We start from the raw sequence: 13,225 nt of genomic DNA, 5'->3' as shown, positions 1-13,225 counted from the left end.
TTATTACTTAATTGATTCAATTTTAAGGGTTGAATTTACGTTATCAAATAAGTCCTTAGCATTGCACGGAATGCTATTTTATCTTCTTTTTTCTTGGTACGATCTAGAAGCAATCAGAATGTATGATTTTCGTCTCTATGTTTTTTAGTCATCATAAGTCTATATCTGCTGCAAGAAAGTCATATATGTAAAAGAACACGTATGCATTATAATATATATATATATATATATATATATATATATATATATATATATATATATATATATTCGTAGGACCAAAATCAGAAGAGTTATGTTCCAACCCAGTAAAAGTTGAGTGTCAAAAATGGATGACCAGAAATATTATTCAAATTCGTCATTTGGAAACATCCAAAATGGAGGTGAAAAACAAGGCCCATATAATAGTATAAAATAATGAAAGTAAGAATAAAAGTTGGAACTTGGAAGTAGTCAAAATGTCAAATTGGTGAGTCTTCTAGCTCTTTCTACCAAAGGGCATTCCGTTTTGGGAAAAATAATTCAATAATCCAAGAGAATACTCTTTTCTCTCACATAACATGTCAGGCCCATACGAAGCCCATATGTAGACTCCAGGGAGTATACTGCATAATTACCCCATTTTCGTTCCTTACAGTTTTTTAATTTGATCTGATTCTTGCAGTTTTTTTTTTTTTTTGTTATTCGATAGATGTCCAGCCTACTCCTAAGGTGAAGGGATACCACAAAGCGGCATACGGGTGGGGTAAGCTCAAAGGGCATCGGCCACCACACCAAGCACTCACGCTCTTGACGAGACTCAAACCCTGATCACCTTCTATGTAAAAGAGGTGAAAAAGTATCATTGGGCTACAAGCCCGTTGGCGACTCTTGCAGTTGAAGAATATAGTTTTTGTTTAGTTTCGATTTCTTACATGTTGCACCCTTATCTTTTTACCAAGGGTACTTTAGGCCATTCAATTTCAAGTGTAAAAACTAGTAATCTCTTACACATACGGCCCATTCATTTCGTGAAACTAATTAATTGTATAGAGATACATAATTTTACCGGATGCACACTCACCAAATTAACAGTGCTCAAATTACCAATACCATTTTTTCGTCATATCATGTATCCCGCATTTTGTGGGATTATATAACAAATACATGTTTAATCCGAGATCTGAATATTTTAGCCAAACACTGAATATTTTTTCGCCTTGAATATATAGTTCAATCTAATGCACATATTCGATCAAACAAATTAATGGGTCAAAAAATATAGTTGATTGTCACTCTTTCATTCAAACATCATTAATGGTTTGCCAGAATCGACGTGTTCTGCACATGATGTTCAAAATTAAAAGAAGAGGGACCAAAGTAGAAATTTTATCGAAGTGTGGTCAATAAAATGGAATTTGAGTCAGAGGGGACGCTAATGTCTCATGAGGCAAGAAAAAGTGTCATGTGCCATAGACTAACGAGACAAGAAAAATATCGTGGGCCAGCATCATAAAGAGACAAAATTGATATTGCAACTAAACTTACTGTTCGAGTTGGTAAAGGAATTTTGGGTGCTGAGTGAGTACCATGTGGGATTATTCGTCGTCCAAACATGTTTTGGACGGTTCAAATTTATTCTCTCTCTCTTTCTTCACCCGATCACTCTCTCTCCTTGTTTTCTTTTTTTAAAATTCGAACTGTCCAAAACACTTTTTGATAGCTGAGATCGCCGACGGGGTGTGGTAGCCGCCGAACACCCAAAAACTTCTCTGAGTTGACTGACCCAAAAAAGTGGAGGGACTAAATTGAAACTTTTGTGGAAGTACAAGGGTTGTACGTAGGTGTAATGGTTTGTTTATATACGTTTCTCTCTCTTTCTGCATGGGTTGTTGACCTTGAAGATTCTTTTTTATAATCGAGAAACAACCCTAAAGCCAAATTACAATTGGACCCGATTGTGCAACCCAAATCTCGGAGGAACTAGCGTGGTCACACTAGTCACGGCTCTCCATTTACTATCAGGGTACTCACCAAGTAGAGAATCGAACCCCTAACCAAAAAGAGTTCTTTTCAAAGACAGTTATTCGCCTTTACCACCGGGGCAACCCCTGAACGTATGACATTGATGATTCTTTGCTATTGACTCACTTATAAAAACCTTTTGTACACATACATGTGCGTGTATATATCTATACAAATATAAATTACTCCTAAATGGCCTTTTGTCCAAATTCTTTAACATCCCCTAAACTTGAGTTGGATCGTCAAGAGGTGTGCGGCTGTGGGATACCAGTTTACTCAAAAGTAGGGTCAAGAGAGGGATTGGATTGTCAAAGACTTGGACCCAGTTGTATGTTTGATAATTTCAGAAATAGCTAGCTAGTTGGGGTCCATTGTGGTTGCTTCCGCATTGAACTTAACGAGATTGACTAATTATTCAGAGGAACCGTGATTCTCTTATTCATGGAGCTGTGCGATTTCGGCCATCTGTAAACTTTTTTTTGAAATTTTTTTTATTTAAATCCGAACCATCCAAAGTCAAAATAAACACATACGATTTACCTCCTTAAACAATTATTCACGAAAGCTCCGTTAAAAAAGATATTCTCGAAGTTGACATGGGTTTGGAGTCTTTGGACCAACCGCTGCCACTTAGACAGTCGCCAAGGCCCCAAACTTCTCTTTGAAATGTTCTATATAAAGTTCTAATATAATTCAGGCGTGGGCATATGCAATGTTGTGAATTACTTCCGTACCGGATATAAATCGGTACACAAAAGTTAGTGAACCGTACTGTTAGCTTCAAATACCGGCTTGTACAGGTTGTACCAGCTTGTACCAAACAAAACCGGGCTTGTACGTGGCGTACCGGCCGGGACAAAAAAATTTGTGTATGTTTTTCATTTGTGTATTTTTTTTCGTTTTTTGCTTAAAAAATACTTAAATTTTAAGATAATTCAACAAAATTTGGAGTCTATAATATATAAAATTTACTTTTCACCTCTAATTTAAGTTTTTTTGGTTTTTTGTACATATATTATATTAAAATATATAAAATTTATATTATGGTCAATCCGGAACGGTACCGAGATATACACTAATACCGGTACGTACTGTCCCAGTAAGAAAAACGGTACGTTTGCCGGTACGGAATTGATAACTTTGGGCAAATGAGTCATTTCGTTTTCTCCTCTCTTTTTCTTTTTTTTTTTCTGACTCAATGAGCTTCGAGAAAATTAGCTGAAAATAGGTAGGTGCGAAACGGAAAACTATTAATACACCCGAACAATTAAACGGGACAAAGTCCTAGATATGTACAGGTCTCATCGCAATCCAAAAATAGCACAATTAGTCAGGGAGAGTTATCATGGGTGACTTTCTGTTTTTTTTTTCCTAAAAGCCGTGGATAGATCACCTCCGAAACGTCTATTTTGGAAACATCAATAATGTCAACTTCATTTAAAGTAGTCCGAAGGGGTTGGCCTAGTGGTCAATATTTGGGACTTAGGACTTTGCTCTTTTCTATGACGGTTTTAAATTTGAAACATTTTAGGTGCTATTTGCTCATTTAGCCCAGTCCATCCATAGTTTTGTTCTGGCTTTAATTGGAACTCCCGCAAGTGGACGGTGAAATTAGTTCTCAGGATTAGTTGAGGTGCGCATAAGCTGATCCAGACGCCTGAGTTATAAAATAAAAAATAAAAAAATTTACTTCATTTACACTTGGTTTATGTTAGGGTCGACTAATTCTTCTCTCTTCTAACGTGTGAGGGGAGCTGCTAATTAATCTCTAACGTGTGAAGGGAGCTCCTAATTAATCTCTCTCTCTCTCTCTCTCTCTCTCTCTCTCTCTCTCTCTCTCTCTCTCTCTCAGTATAGAAGCCATGATAGGGAAACTGACTGAGAGGGCGTACTTCTGGTAGCTTTGCCTTTCTTTGGTGGACCCGGGGTGCTCTAGTGTACCCTCCGCATTATACGTGTAGTGCGGTAAATCCGGCCGTCCATCTCGGCAATGGACAGCTCGAATTTTCATCCGAACAATGAACGGCTGGAATTTGTAGGAGCTCGGATTAAATCCAAGCCGTCCGCACCAAGATACACGGTCGGATCGACAGCATTACACGATGTAATACGACGGATGCACTACAGCCCCTCTTATTTCTTCTTTGGTGCTGGAAATTGTTTATCGTTAGCCGGCCTTTACCACATCTTGGATTTAGTTTTTGCATGGGTAAAAATACAAAATTCTTTGGTAGTTTTGTGTGTACAAAATTATTATTCACAGCTCTCAAAAAATTATATATATCTTGTAATTTATAATGCTATTTACAAAAAACTTTATTTAATAAATTTAAATGGAACCTATAAAACGAGATCTACAAAATATTATGCAATAAAAAATAAAGATAACTGTTTGAGAGGTGTGAATAGTGGTTTTAGACTCTCTTTTTTTTTTTTGAATTATAGTTAGAATAGATTTCACTCGTTAGTGGTGTTTGAATTATTATTTGTGACTTGGATATATTATTTTTAACCTTGCATAGGTTAGCATATATGGGGAAATGTAATTGGAATTAGGTGAATAGATTATGGGCAATTAAAGTACAATTTCATCTTGATGAAAAAATTGAGACTCCAAAATGAGAATGCAAAAGCTTCTCCGGAGGTGATTGTGAGATTGTGCCTACATCTTTCACTTTTGAGAATACATTATCCGATAATAATGTATATTTCTTGTCCATGCTATCTAAATATTCACAATTCAAAATGGTAAAATGCGCCATACAAATATGAAAACTCCCCCTTTATCCAACAATATATAACACAGATGCAATGTTACTTATCGTCGGGATATTATTATATGTCAAATTTAGCTTAGAAAATAACATCTTGTTACTTTATGAGTACATAAATTTGAGATGGCACAGTTGGCACTATGAATAGTCAGCAAGTCATGTAGGATCAAACGCTTACCATTTTACTAAAATCCGCAAGTAGCGGTAAAAACACAACTTTATTTCCTTATACCAAAGCATAGCAGGCCTCAAGCGTGCGTTTGACCCGCATGGGCATGATGCTGGCCCTCGACAAACAGGCCAGGTATTAATAAACCTCCAACTGCTTAATTAATCACACAAAACAAAATGGCTTCTTTTTGTAGTTGGGACTTTTTAAAGGTATATACAAAGACACAATTCAAATACAGATGATATGCATGTACCTGTCATTTTGAAAAATCCTCTAAACTGATCATCCTATTACATAACATTATATATCGATCTCACGCAAACTGTTACTCATGTCATTCCGAATTATATTAATTTTTCATGAAAATCCATAGACAACCATTATATAAATCGTTCGTTTTTTCAAAATAAGATATCTTTAAATCACGTAGGTAACAACTGTTAGGATCAATAGGATTATATGTATAGTTTGACGAATTTTTCAAGAACTTGGACCAATTGGATGTTGAACCAGCTGTAACAATAAACTTTGTTTTTTAAATTTCGCCATGTAGTTGGATAACTTTAACTCATATAATCCAACTAACCGTATCAATGATCGATCGGCTCAATGGCCCTTCAGTATTATTCTATACACTGAGTCAAGCTGAAGGAATAGTGTCGACACCTATTGTGATGATCAAACTTATTAATCCAATTATATCGCAGCTCCAGCTATAAAATAAAAAAAATAGAAATAAAAAATACAGTAAATCTCATTTTCAAAATACTACTAAGAAAATTCCTACAACTCCAAAAGATAACGGTGGACCTGGACGTAATGTCATCCCATAGGTGAGGGGGTAAGGGGGTTGGTGAACCACGCGCGGGAAGTAATTGGATGGGATACACGCTCCAATTAGAGAGGAAAGTCAAAATTGTTGGTCGGAAAGTCAACAGGCCAGTTTTTGACAATTTCGATTTGTCGGGGGTGGGTATGTTCAGCGGGGTTTCACTCAGTCAAGGTCCAACCTTCAACGTTGTTTTATTGGTCAAAAAAACCACGCGCCCTCTCGAAGGTTTTTTCATTCATTTCTTGCTCTTTTAATTAGTGGAGTTGATCTTTGCCTGACGTAGTGTACTACTGTACTGCTAAATGTAGCCAAAACGAATGTACTCCTACTACTTGAGGAGTAATTCGTCAGTGGTTCTCACACTCTCAAATGTTACTCTAACACACTCCTCGATCAACATCACACATTTTTCTAGAGTTCATACATGTAATGGTGCGGATCAAAAAAAAAAAATACATGTAATGGTGATTGGTGAGCTCCACAAATTTTTTTAGAATTGAGGGATGTTAGGATTCACATAATTCTTTAAAATGCTCATATCCTGCACATACTTTATTGACTTAGGTTAGGACACAACGTGGTAGCGCCCCAAGACGTAACTTTCCATATGTGAGTGTAAATACTCCAAAAGGATTACTAAAGTTGTACTCTCTCCATTTCTAAATGAGAGTCCACTTTTGATATTATGGAGCTCTCAAAAATATGTGTATACTTTTAAATTTATTTTATTTTATATATGCAACATAAATCTTGTTTAAAACATCTGAGATATAGGCAATTTTGTAAGGGCCGCATATGTAGAAAAAAGACTCTTATTTAGGAACGAATAGAGTAAAAGATATATGAAAAATACAGTTTCATACTTTGAGCAAATTTAACGACTGCGATTGCTTATGTGGGCTCAAAATTTTACACAATTCAATATATATTAAATGTATATATATACATAATGGTGTACTCATAGGTTTTTTTAGTTCTTTTTAAGGACACATCTCTTGATATATGGAGTCATTAATCAGGTGGCCTTTAGGCGCTATCACATTGTAACGACTCGTTTCAACTAACCTGCTTACTCTTAGCCTAAGAGTAGCTGGACGACTTTATCCTATATGCCATATATTATTTCCTTGAAGTCTCAATGTGGGACTCCACAATCTCTCCACATTATGATGCCACGTTCTCATTGCATTGATCCAGCAACATTTCCTCTAGTGGTCATTATGTGGCACTTAGCTCTGTACAATACATCATCAGGCTCGTACCAGATCCTAGAGGTGGCCTCCACCATGTAAATCAGGGTTGCACTGTGATATCAACTGTAACAACCCACCCCAGTTGTCCTGCTTACCTTTACCCTAACCACTTAACATCAAGTTAACAGTAATTTGTAAGCATTATCTTATATACCATATATTATTTCCTTGAGGTCCCGATATGGGACTCAACACACACTCTTGATTCTTGTGATAGAATGTCTAGATCAATTCGTGCACACCCAAGTAATTCTTGAATCGTAAATTTGACGGTTGAGTAAATTTTTAGTGACCGCGAATATCTTTCTCTGCTGACGTTGAGATTCGAATATGCGAGATTGAAGAATAAGCCCCTTACTTAGGCTTCACGTCTTGATGTGAGTTAGAGTATAACAATGGCCATTCCGCCCATATCTCATCAAATAAATAAGCTCATTAAAATATAACTTCAAGAAGATATGAAAATGACAGTTTTATTTTTTGAAGTTAAAGGAAATATACACCTGTTTACCCCCATAACATCAATTAAATAAGTCCATTATGCCTTGGGAATGAGGCACACACAGGATTTGCTAAAAAGTATACAATTCGATAGACACACAACTTTATAGTATTAATTTTGCAAGCCGGCCCCTATAGCCGGACCAAATATGTATACAATTCATTGCCAACACTAATATCATGTTACGGTTTTTTTTTTTTTAATGAGCATATCTTGTTCGGTTGGCGACAACTAATTCATCTCATCGTTTAGCTGTTACGAACAACGATGGATAATTTTATTAATTAAATTTTTGGCAAAAAGCAACCGGCCGTAGACATCATCGCTATATTTACTATTTTGGTCGTAATTTACATTGCCAAAGCAAAAGGTTGAAGATAGAGATATGTACGGTCTACAAACCGTACATTCTGCATTATGGAAATATTTTGTAGGGTATAGCATTAATATGAATTTTAAATTGCCCTTGCTTTTGAATCTGAAGCAAAGAGTTCTTGTTGTTATTGACCATAGAAAGGAGATTTTCAACTCGATCGAGCAATGGATAGATCATAGAAGAGCCGTACATACATATGGATGACAATTTCACTCGAATTTGATGGACGTACTCGAACTAATTTGTCTCCACGTCTACGATACTTCTGAACTTTTTTTTTTTTGCTAAGCAAAAAGAATTTATTAATTTTTATAAAGGATTACAAAGATTAAAAGAATCAATGGTACATCGGCACAAAGCGACCCGATGTTTGGACTTATAAATTTGCAGAAACCCTAACTATTGCTGACGCTTCATAGTTGGTAAAAATGTGTGTGAATAGCTAAAATTGCTTATAAAATCAGAGCCATATTAATTACTCCCTCCGTCCCATAATATTTGTCCGGTCTGCGAAACGAGAACTACAAAATAATGCATTTCTTTCGAGAAAAAAATAAAAAAAAATTTATAAGTTAAAAGAACTCGTCAAGATCTAATAAATTGTTGAATTTTTTTTCAACTTTTCTCACAAAAATAGTATTATTTTTACGTCTTCGTTTTGCGGACCAGACAAATATTATGGGACGGAGGGAGTATTAGAAATATGCTTCTCCTCCTTTTGTCCCCACAATATTTGACCGGTATATATGTACGGGATCGATGTTCTCCTACGATCCCAACACACAAATCTCTCTCTCTCTCTCTCTCTCTCTCTCTCTCTGCCGTAATATCGTATAATATTCAATGAGGTCCTCAATTAACTTGGTGTGAGGCAAACTAGCTACCAAAACGACTCTTTCAATTGTTCTAAGATCGCTGGGCCCCATCAAAATGAAAGAGTCAATGCTCATGCACGACTTGACTCAGGTAAGTAGGTCCCTCTCTCTCTCTCTAGAACTATTCATACTTATATATATGTAGGTGATCTCATGTCCCAGTATCTCCTTCTCCATCCAGCGCACAAGAGAGAGAGAGAGAGAGAGAGAGAGAGAGAAGCAGGCATATATGGAAGGTGAGAAGATGAGTACTAGTTGGAGCATGAATAATAATAAGGGTGATGATCAAGATCGTGAAGACGATGTTCCACTACCGGGGTTCAGGTTTCATCCGACTGATGAAGAACTTGTTGGGTTCTACTTGCGTCGTAAGATTGAGAAGAGACCCCTCAGTATCGACCTTATCAAACAGGTTGATATCTACAAATACGACCCTTGGGATCTTCCAAGTACGTATATATACCCTTATTAACTACTACTTCTACTTCTTCACTCTACGTACCTAAAATTACTAAATATGTTTCCAGTTTTAATTTCTTAATTTCCCAATTAGAAACATAAGTTAGGTTGTTTGAGGGCTTCCCTCGCTCCAGCTTTGGCTGTCTCCTCTCGTGCCTGCATGTACTTATATAGTTCGCTAATTCTCTTTCTTCTTCTTTTTTAACTCTTTGTACTTCGCGTTTTCAAGTTAATTAAAAAAAAATTCTTTTGCCGTTAAAAAAAAATAAAGGAAACGAAAAAGGTTAGATTCTGGGAGCAATTAGGTTCTTCGTAAATATTTCCCCGTATATCGATCATAAGATCGAGTTGAGCTGAGGCTTATTTGCAAGCTTGACGGGGACTTTAAAACTCTATCTAGGCCACTTAATTAGAAGAAGTAAAATGACGAAAAAAAATTAATTTTAGAAATATATCGACGTTGCTAATTCCAGTTATAAATAATTTATCACGTCGGATCACTATTATAGGTTTCCACCGACTGATGATTCGGGCTGTGCAATTATATGAAACATGATGAATTTGAAGCATTAAACCATAAGAACTCAACACACTTTTTCAAAAGAACAAGAAGTAATCAAGTATATATGTTGAGAGCCGGCCAGTTTATTTAATTTTAATTGTTGAATGTTTCTGGGGGAAATATTTAAAACAGTACAAATACATACATATATGTATGTATATATACACTCATCTCAATATATATCGTTTCCTTCTTCAAACGTTTTGAATTATTATCATACGTAGGTGATAGATGGACACTTTTTTTGGAACTTGTATTGTAGATTTTATCAGAATCCTATACTTCTTTTTGAAAGTGAAAAAACATATATGTTGCCTGAATCATAAGCTTATTAATAAGCTCTTGTAGGGATGGCAAAGGGGCGAGTTTTAGTTGGGATTATGCTGGACCCGGGGATCCTGCGGGCGGATCTCTGCAGGGCACCCTGTAGTACACATCACAACCATCCAAACGTGCTTTCAATGGTTCAGATTTAAAAATAAACTCTTCGCTGAAAGAGTTATACTATTCATGCGCAAATAATTTATTTTAAATCCAGATCGTTGAAAACACTCTTGAACGGCTGTAATTTGCACTGCAGCCCCTGTAGTTGCAGGGTTGCACTACAAAGTTTCCGAGTCCTTGAGTTTGGTGACTTCTATGTAATCCTCTAATTGGGTATGGGTATTAATGTAATGGAACGCACGTTTGGATGGCTATGATGTGCACTACTGCGTGTCCTGCAGGTAGGGTTGCAAACAAGCTGAGCCGAGCTTTACGATGTTCAAGTTTGTTTATTAAGTTTTTAACGAACACGAGCTCGAGCTCAGTAAAAACTTAACGAGTCGAGCTCGAGTCGAGCGGGCCTTGGCTTAACTCGAGCTCAAGCTTGTTCACGAGCCTCAACGGACCAACGAAAAATGTATATATATCCTCGCATAGGCCTAATACAATCAAAAATATTTTGATTGTGAATGTATATATCTTTCATTTTCCTATGGAGGGATGGTGTGCTGGTGTGCTCTTGCCTTCCTTGGTTGACTGGAAACTGAAAACGAAAAGAACAAATTATGAAATAACAATAAAAATTTTAAACTTAAGTGTATATACCCCGACTCGTGAGTCAACTCGAGCCGAGCTTATCTTAGCTCGAGCTCGGCTCGTTTACAAAATGAGCTGAAAAAATCGGCTCGAACTTGTTCGTTTAACTTTCGAGCCGAGCTTGAACGAGCCACTAACGAGCCGAACTGGGAGCCGCTCGCGAGCGGCTTGGTTCGTTTGCAGCCCTACTTACCTAAGTACAAAACACTAAACGATTATTCCAATAATTCAAGAGGTAGACATCACTCTTCTCACATTTTCAGCAACATATACAGTAACTGTTCTCTCGTAATCAAACGTATCCAAAAGCACTTTTAACGGATAACAAAGCTAATGCATTCAACTAATTTATGTATAGACATGCATAATCTAAGAGCATACATAATTTGGGGGCCGGCCCCAAAATACAATAATGTTTGAGAGTCCAATGCGTCCGTTCGATCCGGCCACATCCTTTGGCATCCGGCACTACTTCTCGCCTAAAACTTGAGGATATTTGTATGTTCTGCGATTGCCAGATGTATTAGGGTCTACCATAACCTAAAAGGGCATGCAAAACTCTTTAAGTTTATGCCACGGATATTTGTAGCTCCTTCTCACATGAGTGGACCCCATCCCACATGAGAGAGACGTTACAAATAACGGTTGCATTAAAAAATTTCTCGTTTTTTACTCATATCCCAATTGAATTAAGAATCTCTCTCTCTCTCTCTCTCTCTCTCTCTCTCTCTCTCTCTCTCTCTCTCTCTCTCTCTCTCTCTCTCTCTCTCTCTCTCTCTCATGTGGATATGCTGTTGAAGCTCTAATATTCCTTTGGTATATATGCAGAGGGCACTACTATGGGAGACAAAGAATGGTACTTCTTTTGCAAAAGAGGTAGAAAATACAGAAACAGCATAAGACCAAATAGAGTGACTGGGTCTGGGTTCTGGAAGGCAACAGGCATCGACAGGCCAATCTATTCAGCCAACCAAGAAGGCCGTGAATGCATTGGACTCAAGAAATCACTGGTTTACTATCGCGGGAGTGCCGGAAAGGGGACCAAAACGGATTGGATGATGCATGAATTTCGCCTTCCCACTGATCACGACGATAAAAGCACCAAACATGTTGATGTCAAAAGCATCGCTCAAGAAGCTGTAAGAATTACAACTATCTACTAATTAATTTATCCTTTCTTAATTTTTTTTTCATTTTCATTGATTTTTTGCTTGGTTCTTGCATTAACATTGCCTACCCTTTGTACGTGTGAATCTAATTCATTACGGATGGAGCCGCGTCATCTTATGCTTTTTCTTGTTGCGTTATGCAGGAAGTTTGGACACTATGCAGAATCTTCAAGCGAAACACATCGTACAGAAAGTGCATACCAGCTGATTGGAGAGACCAGCAATCTGCTAAAAGAAGTGTTCATCCAGTGGATGCAAGTTCTAAAACCTGCAGCATGGACTCAAACAGCCACGAAAGTTACATCGACTTCCGATCAGCACCCCAAGTAATTCGACAGAATCACGACCACCAGCAGAGGAAGAACAACTTTGTTCATCATCATCTCGGTCACACTAATCAGATGGTTGTAGGCCAATTGAGCTCCATAACTAGTCAAGCTCCCTCAGCTGCGTCGTACTCAAGCTTCTTTAGTCCCGACGTGAATGAATTCATGAAGTATGGGGATTGGGGTGAGCTTGGATCGGTTGTGGAGTTTGCTGCTCCTGATCAAGCAATATTCCATATGTGAAATTACTAACACCGCATGGGATTTTAGTGATCGGTTATAGGTTTCATAATTCGTAATTTTTATCACCAGACAGTTATTTAATGTGTGCAATTTCTTTGATTATTATGAATTTTAGGAGTTTGAAGATAGTGTTCTTTTTTTTAATCAAATTCTGGAAATTGTGATACATATGTTTAAGTCAGTGTTTTCAAGCTTTGGGCTGCTGCGCTCCCTCGAATCTTGTTATTGAAATCGGGGCATTGTACGTGTCACCCTAGTTTCTTAAATTGTTTTACTACATGGCATGAATTTATACGCAACAAGATATTATAGTACATTTGAATTTTGTTTTGTGTCCAATTAATAGGAGGGCGGCGCCCTGAATCAATGAAAAAGCTTTTCTTTTTTTAAGGGACTAAGATGATGTTTCACTTTCTTTTTAAAAGTTCTTTTTCGAAAAAGAAAGTTTTTCAAACTCAAAAATCATGTATTTACACAAATAATTTTTTTACAAATATGGATCTTATTTGATAGATCTCATCGAGATCTTTTAAACGGTGTAAAAAAATTAAAAAAATTATTTTTCATTTTCATTATATTTGACTTGAAAAACCTTCTTTTT

General features: G+C 36.9%; 1 protein-coding gene across 1 annotated transcript; it reads left to right on the top strand.

Annotated features, from left to right (window-relative positions):
• The first annotated feature begins 8,947 nt into the window (after positions 1–8,947).
• On the top strand, positions 8,948–12,938 carry LOC131329744 (transcription factor JUNGBRUNNEN 1). Its single transcript, XM_058363096.1, has 3 exons — positions 8,948–9,234; positions 11,715–12,025; positions 12,199–12,938. The coding sequence occupies exons 1-3, from the start codon at positions 9,015–9,017 to the stop codon at positions 12,622–12,624; spliced, it is 957 nt and encodes a 318-aa protein (XP_058219079.1). The 5' UTR covers positions 8,948–9,014; the 3' UTR covers positions 12,625–12,938.
• The last annotated feature ends 287 nt before the right edge of the window (positions 12,939–13,225 follow it).

The sequence above is a fragment of the Rhododendron vialii genome, chromosome 6a, assembly GCF_030253575.1.
Source record: "Rhododendron vialii isolate Sample 1 chromosome 6a, ASM3025357v1".
In the NCBI taxonomy this organism is placed as follows: domain Eukaryota; kingdom Viridiplantae; phylum Streptophyta; class Magnoliopsida; order Ericales; family Ericaceae; genus Rhododendron; species Rhododendron vialii.
Note: the sequence above shows the minus strand (reverse complement) of the source record. Positions and strands in the feature narration are given on the sequence as shown.

What these genes read in the sequence shown, in the direction of transcription:
- LOC131329744 (XM_058363096.1), top strand. Translation starts at nt 9,015, where the DNA reads ATGGAAGGTGAGAAGATGAGTACTAGTTGGAGCATGAATAATAATAAG. An exon ending in CGACCCTTGGGATCTTCCAA is followed by an intron (nt 9,235 to 11,714) that starts GTACGTATATAT and finishes GTATATATGCAG; the next exon opens with AGGGCACTACTATGGGAGAC. An exon ending in AAAGCATCGCTCAAGAAGCT is followed by an intron (nt 12,026 to 12,198) that starts GTAAGAATTACA and finishes TGCGTTATGCAG; the next exon opens with GAAGTTTGGACACTATGCAG.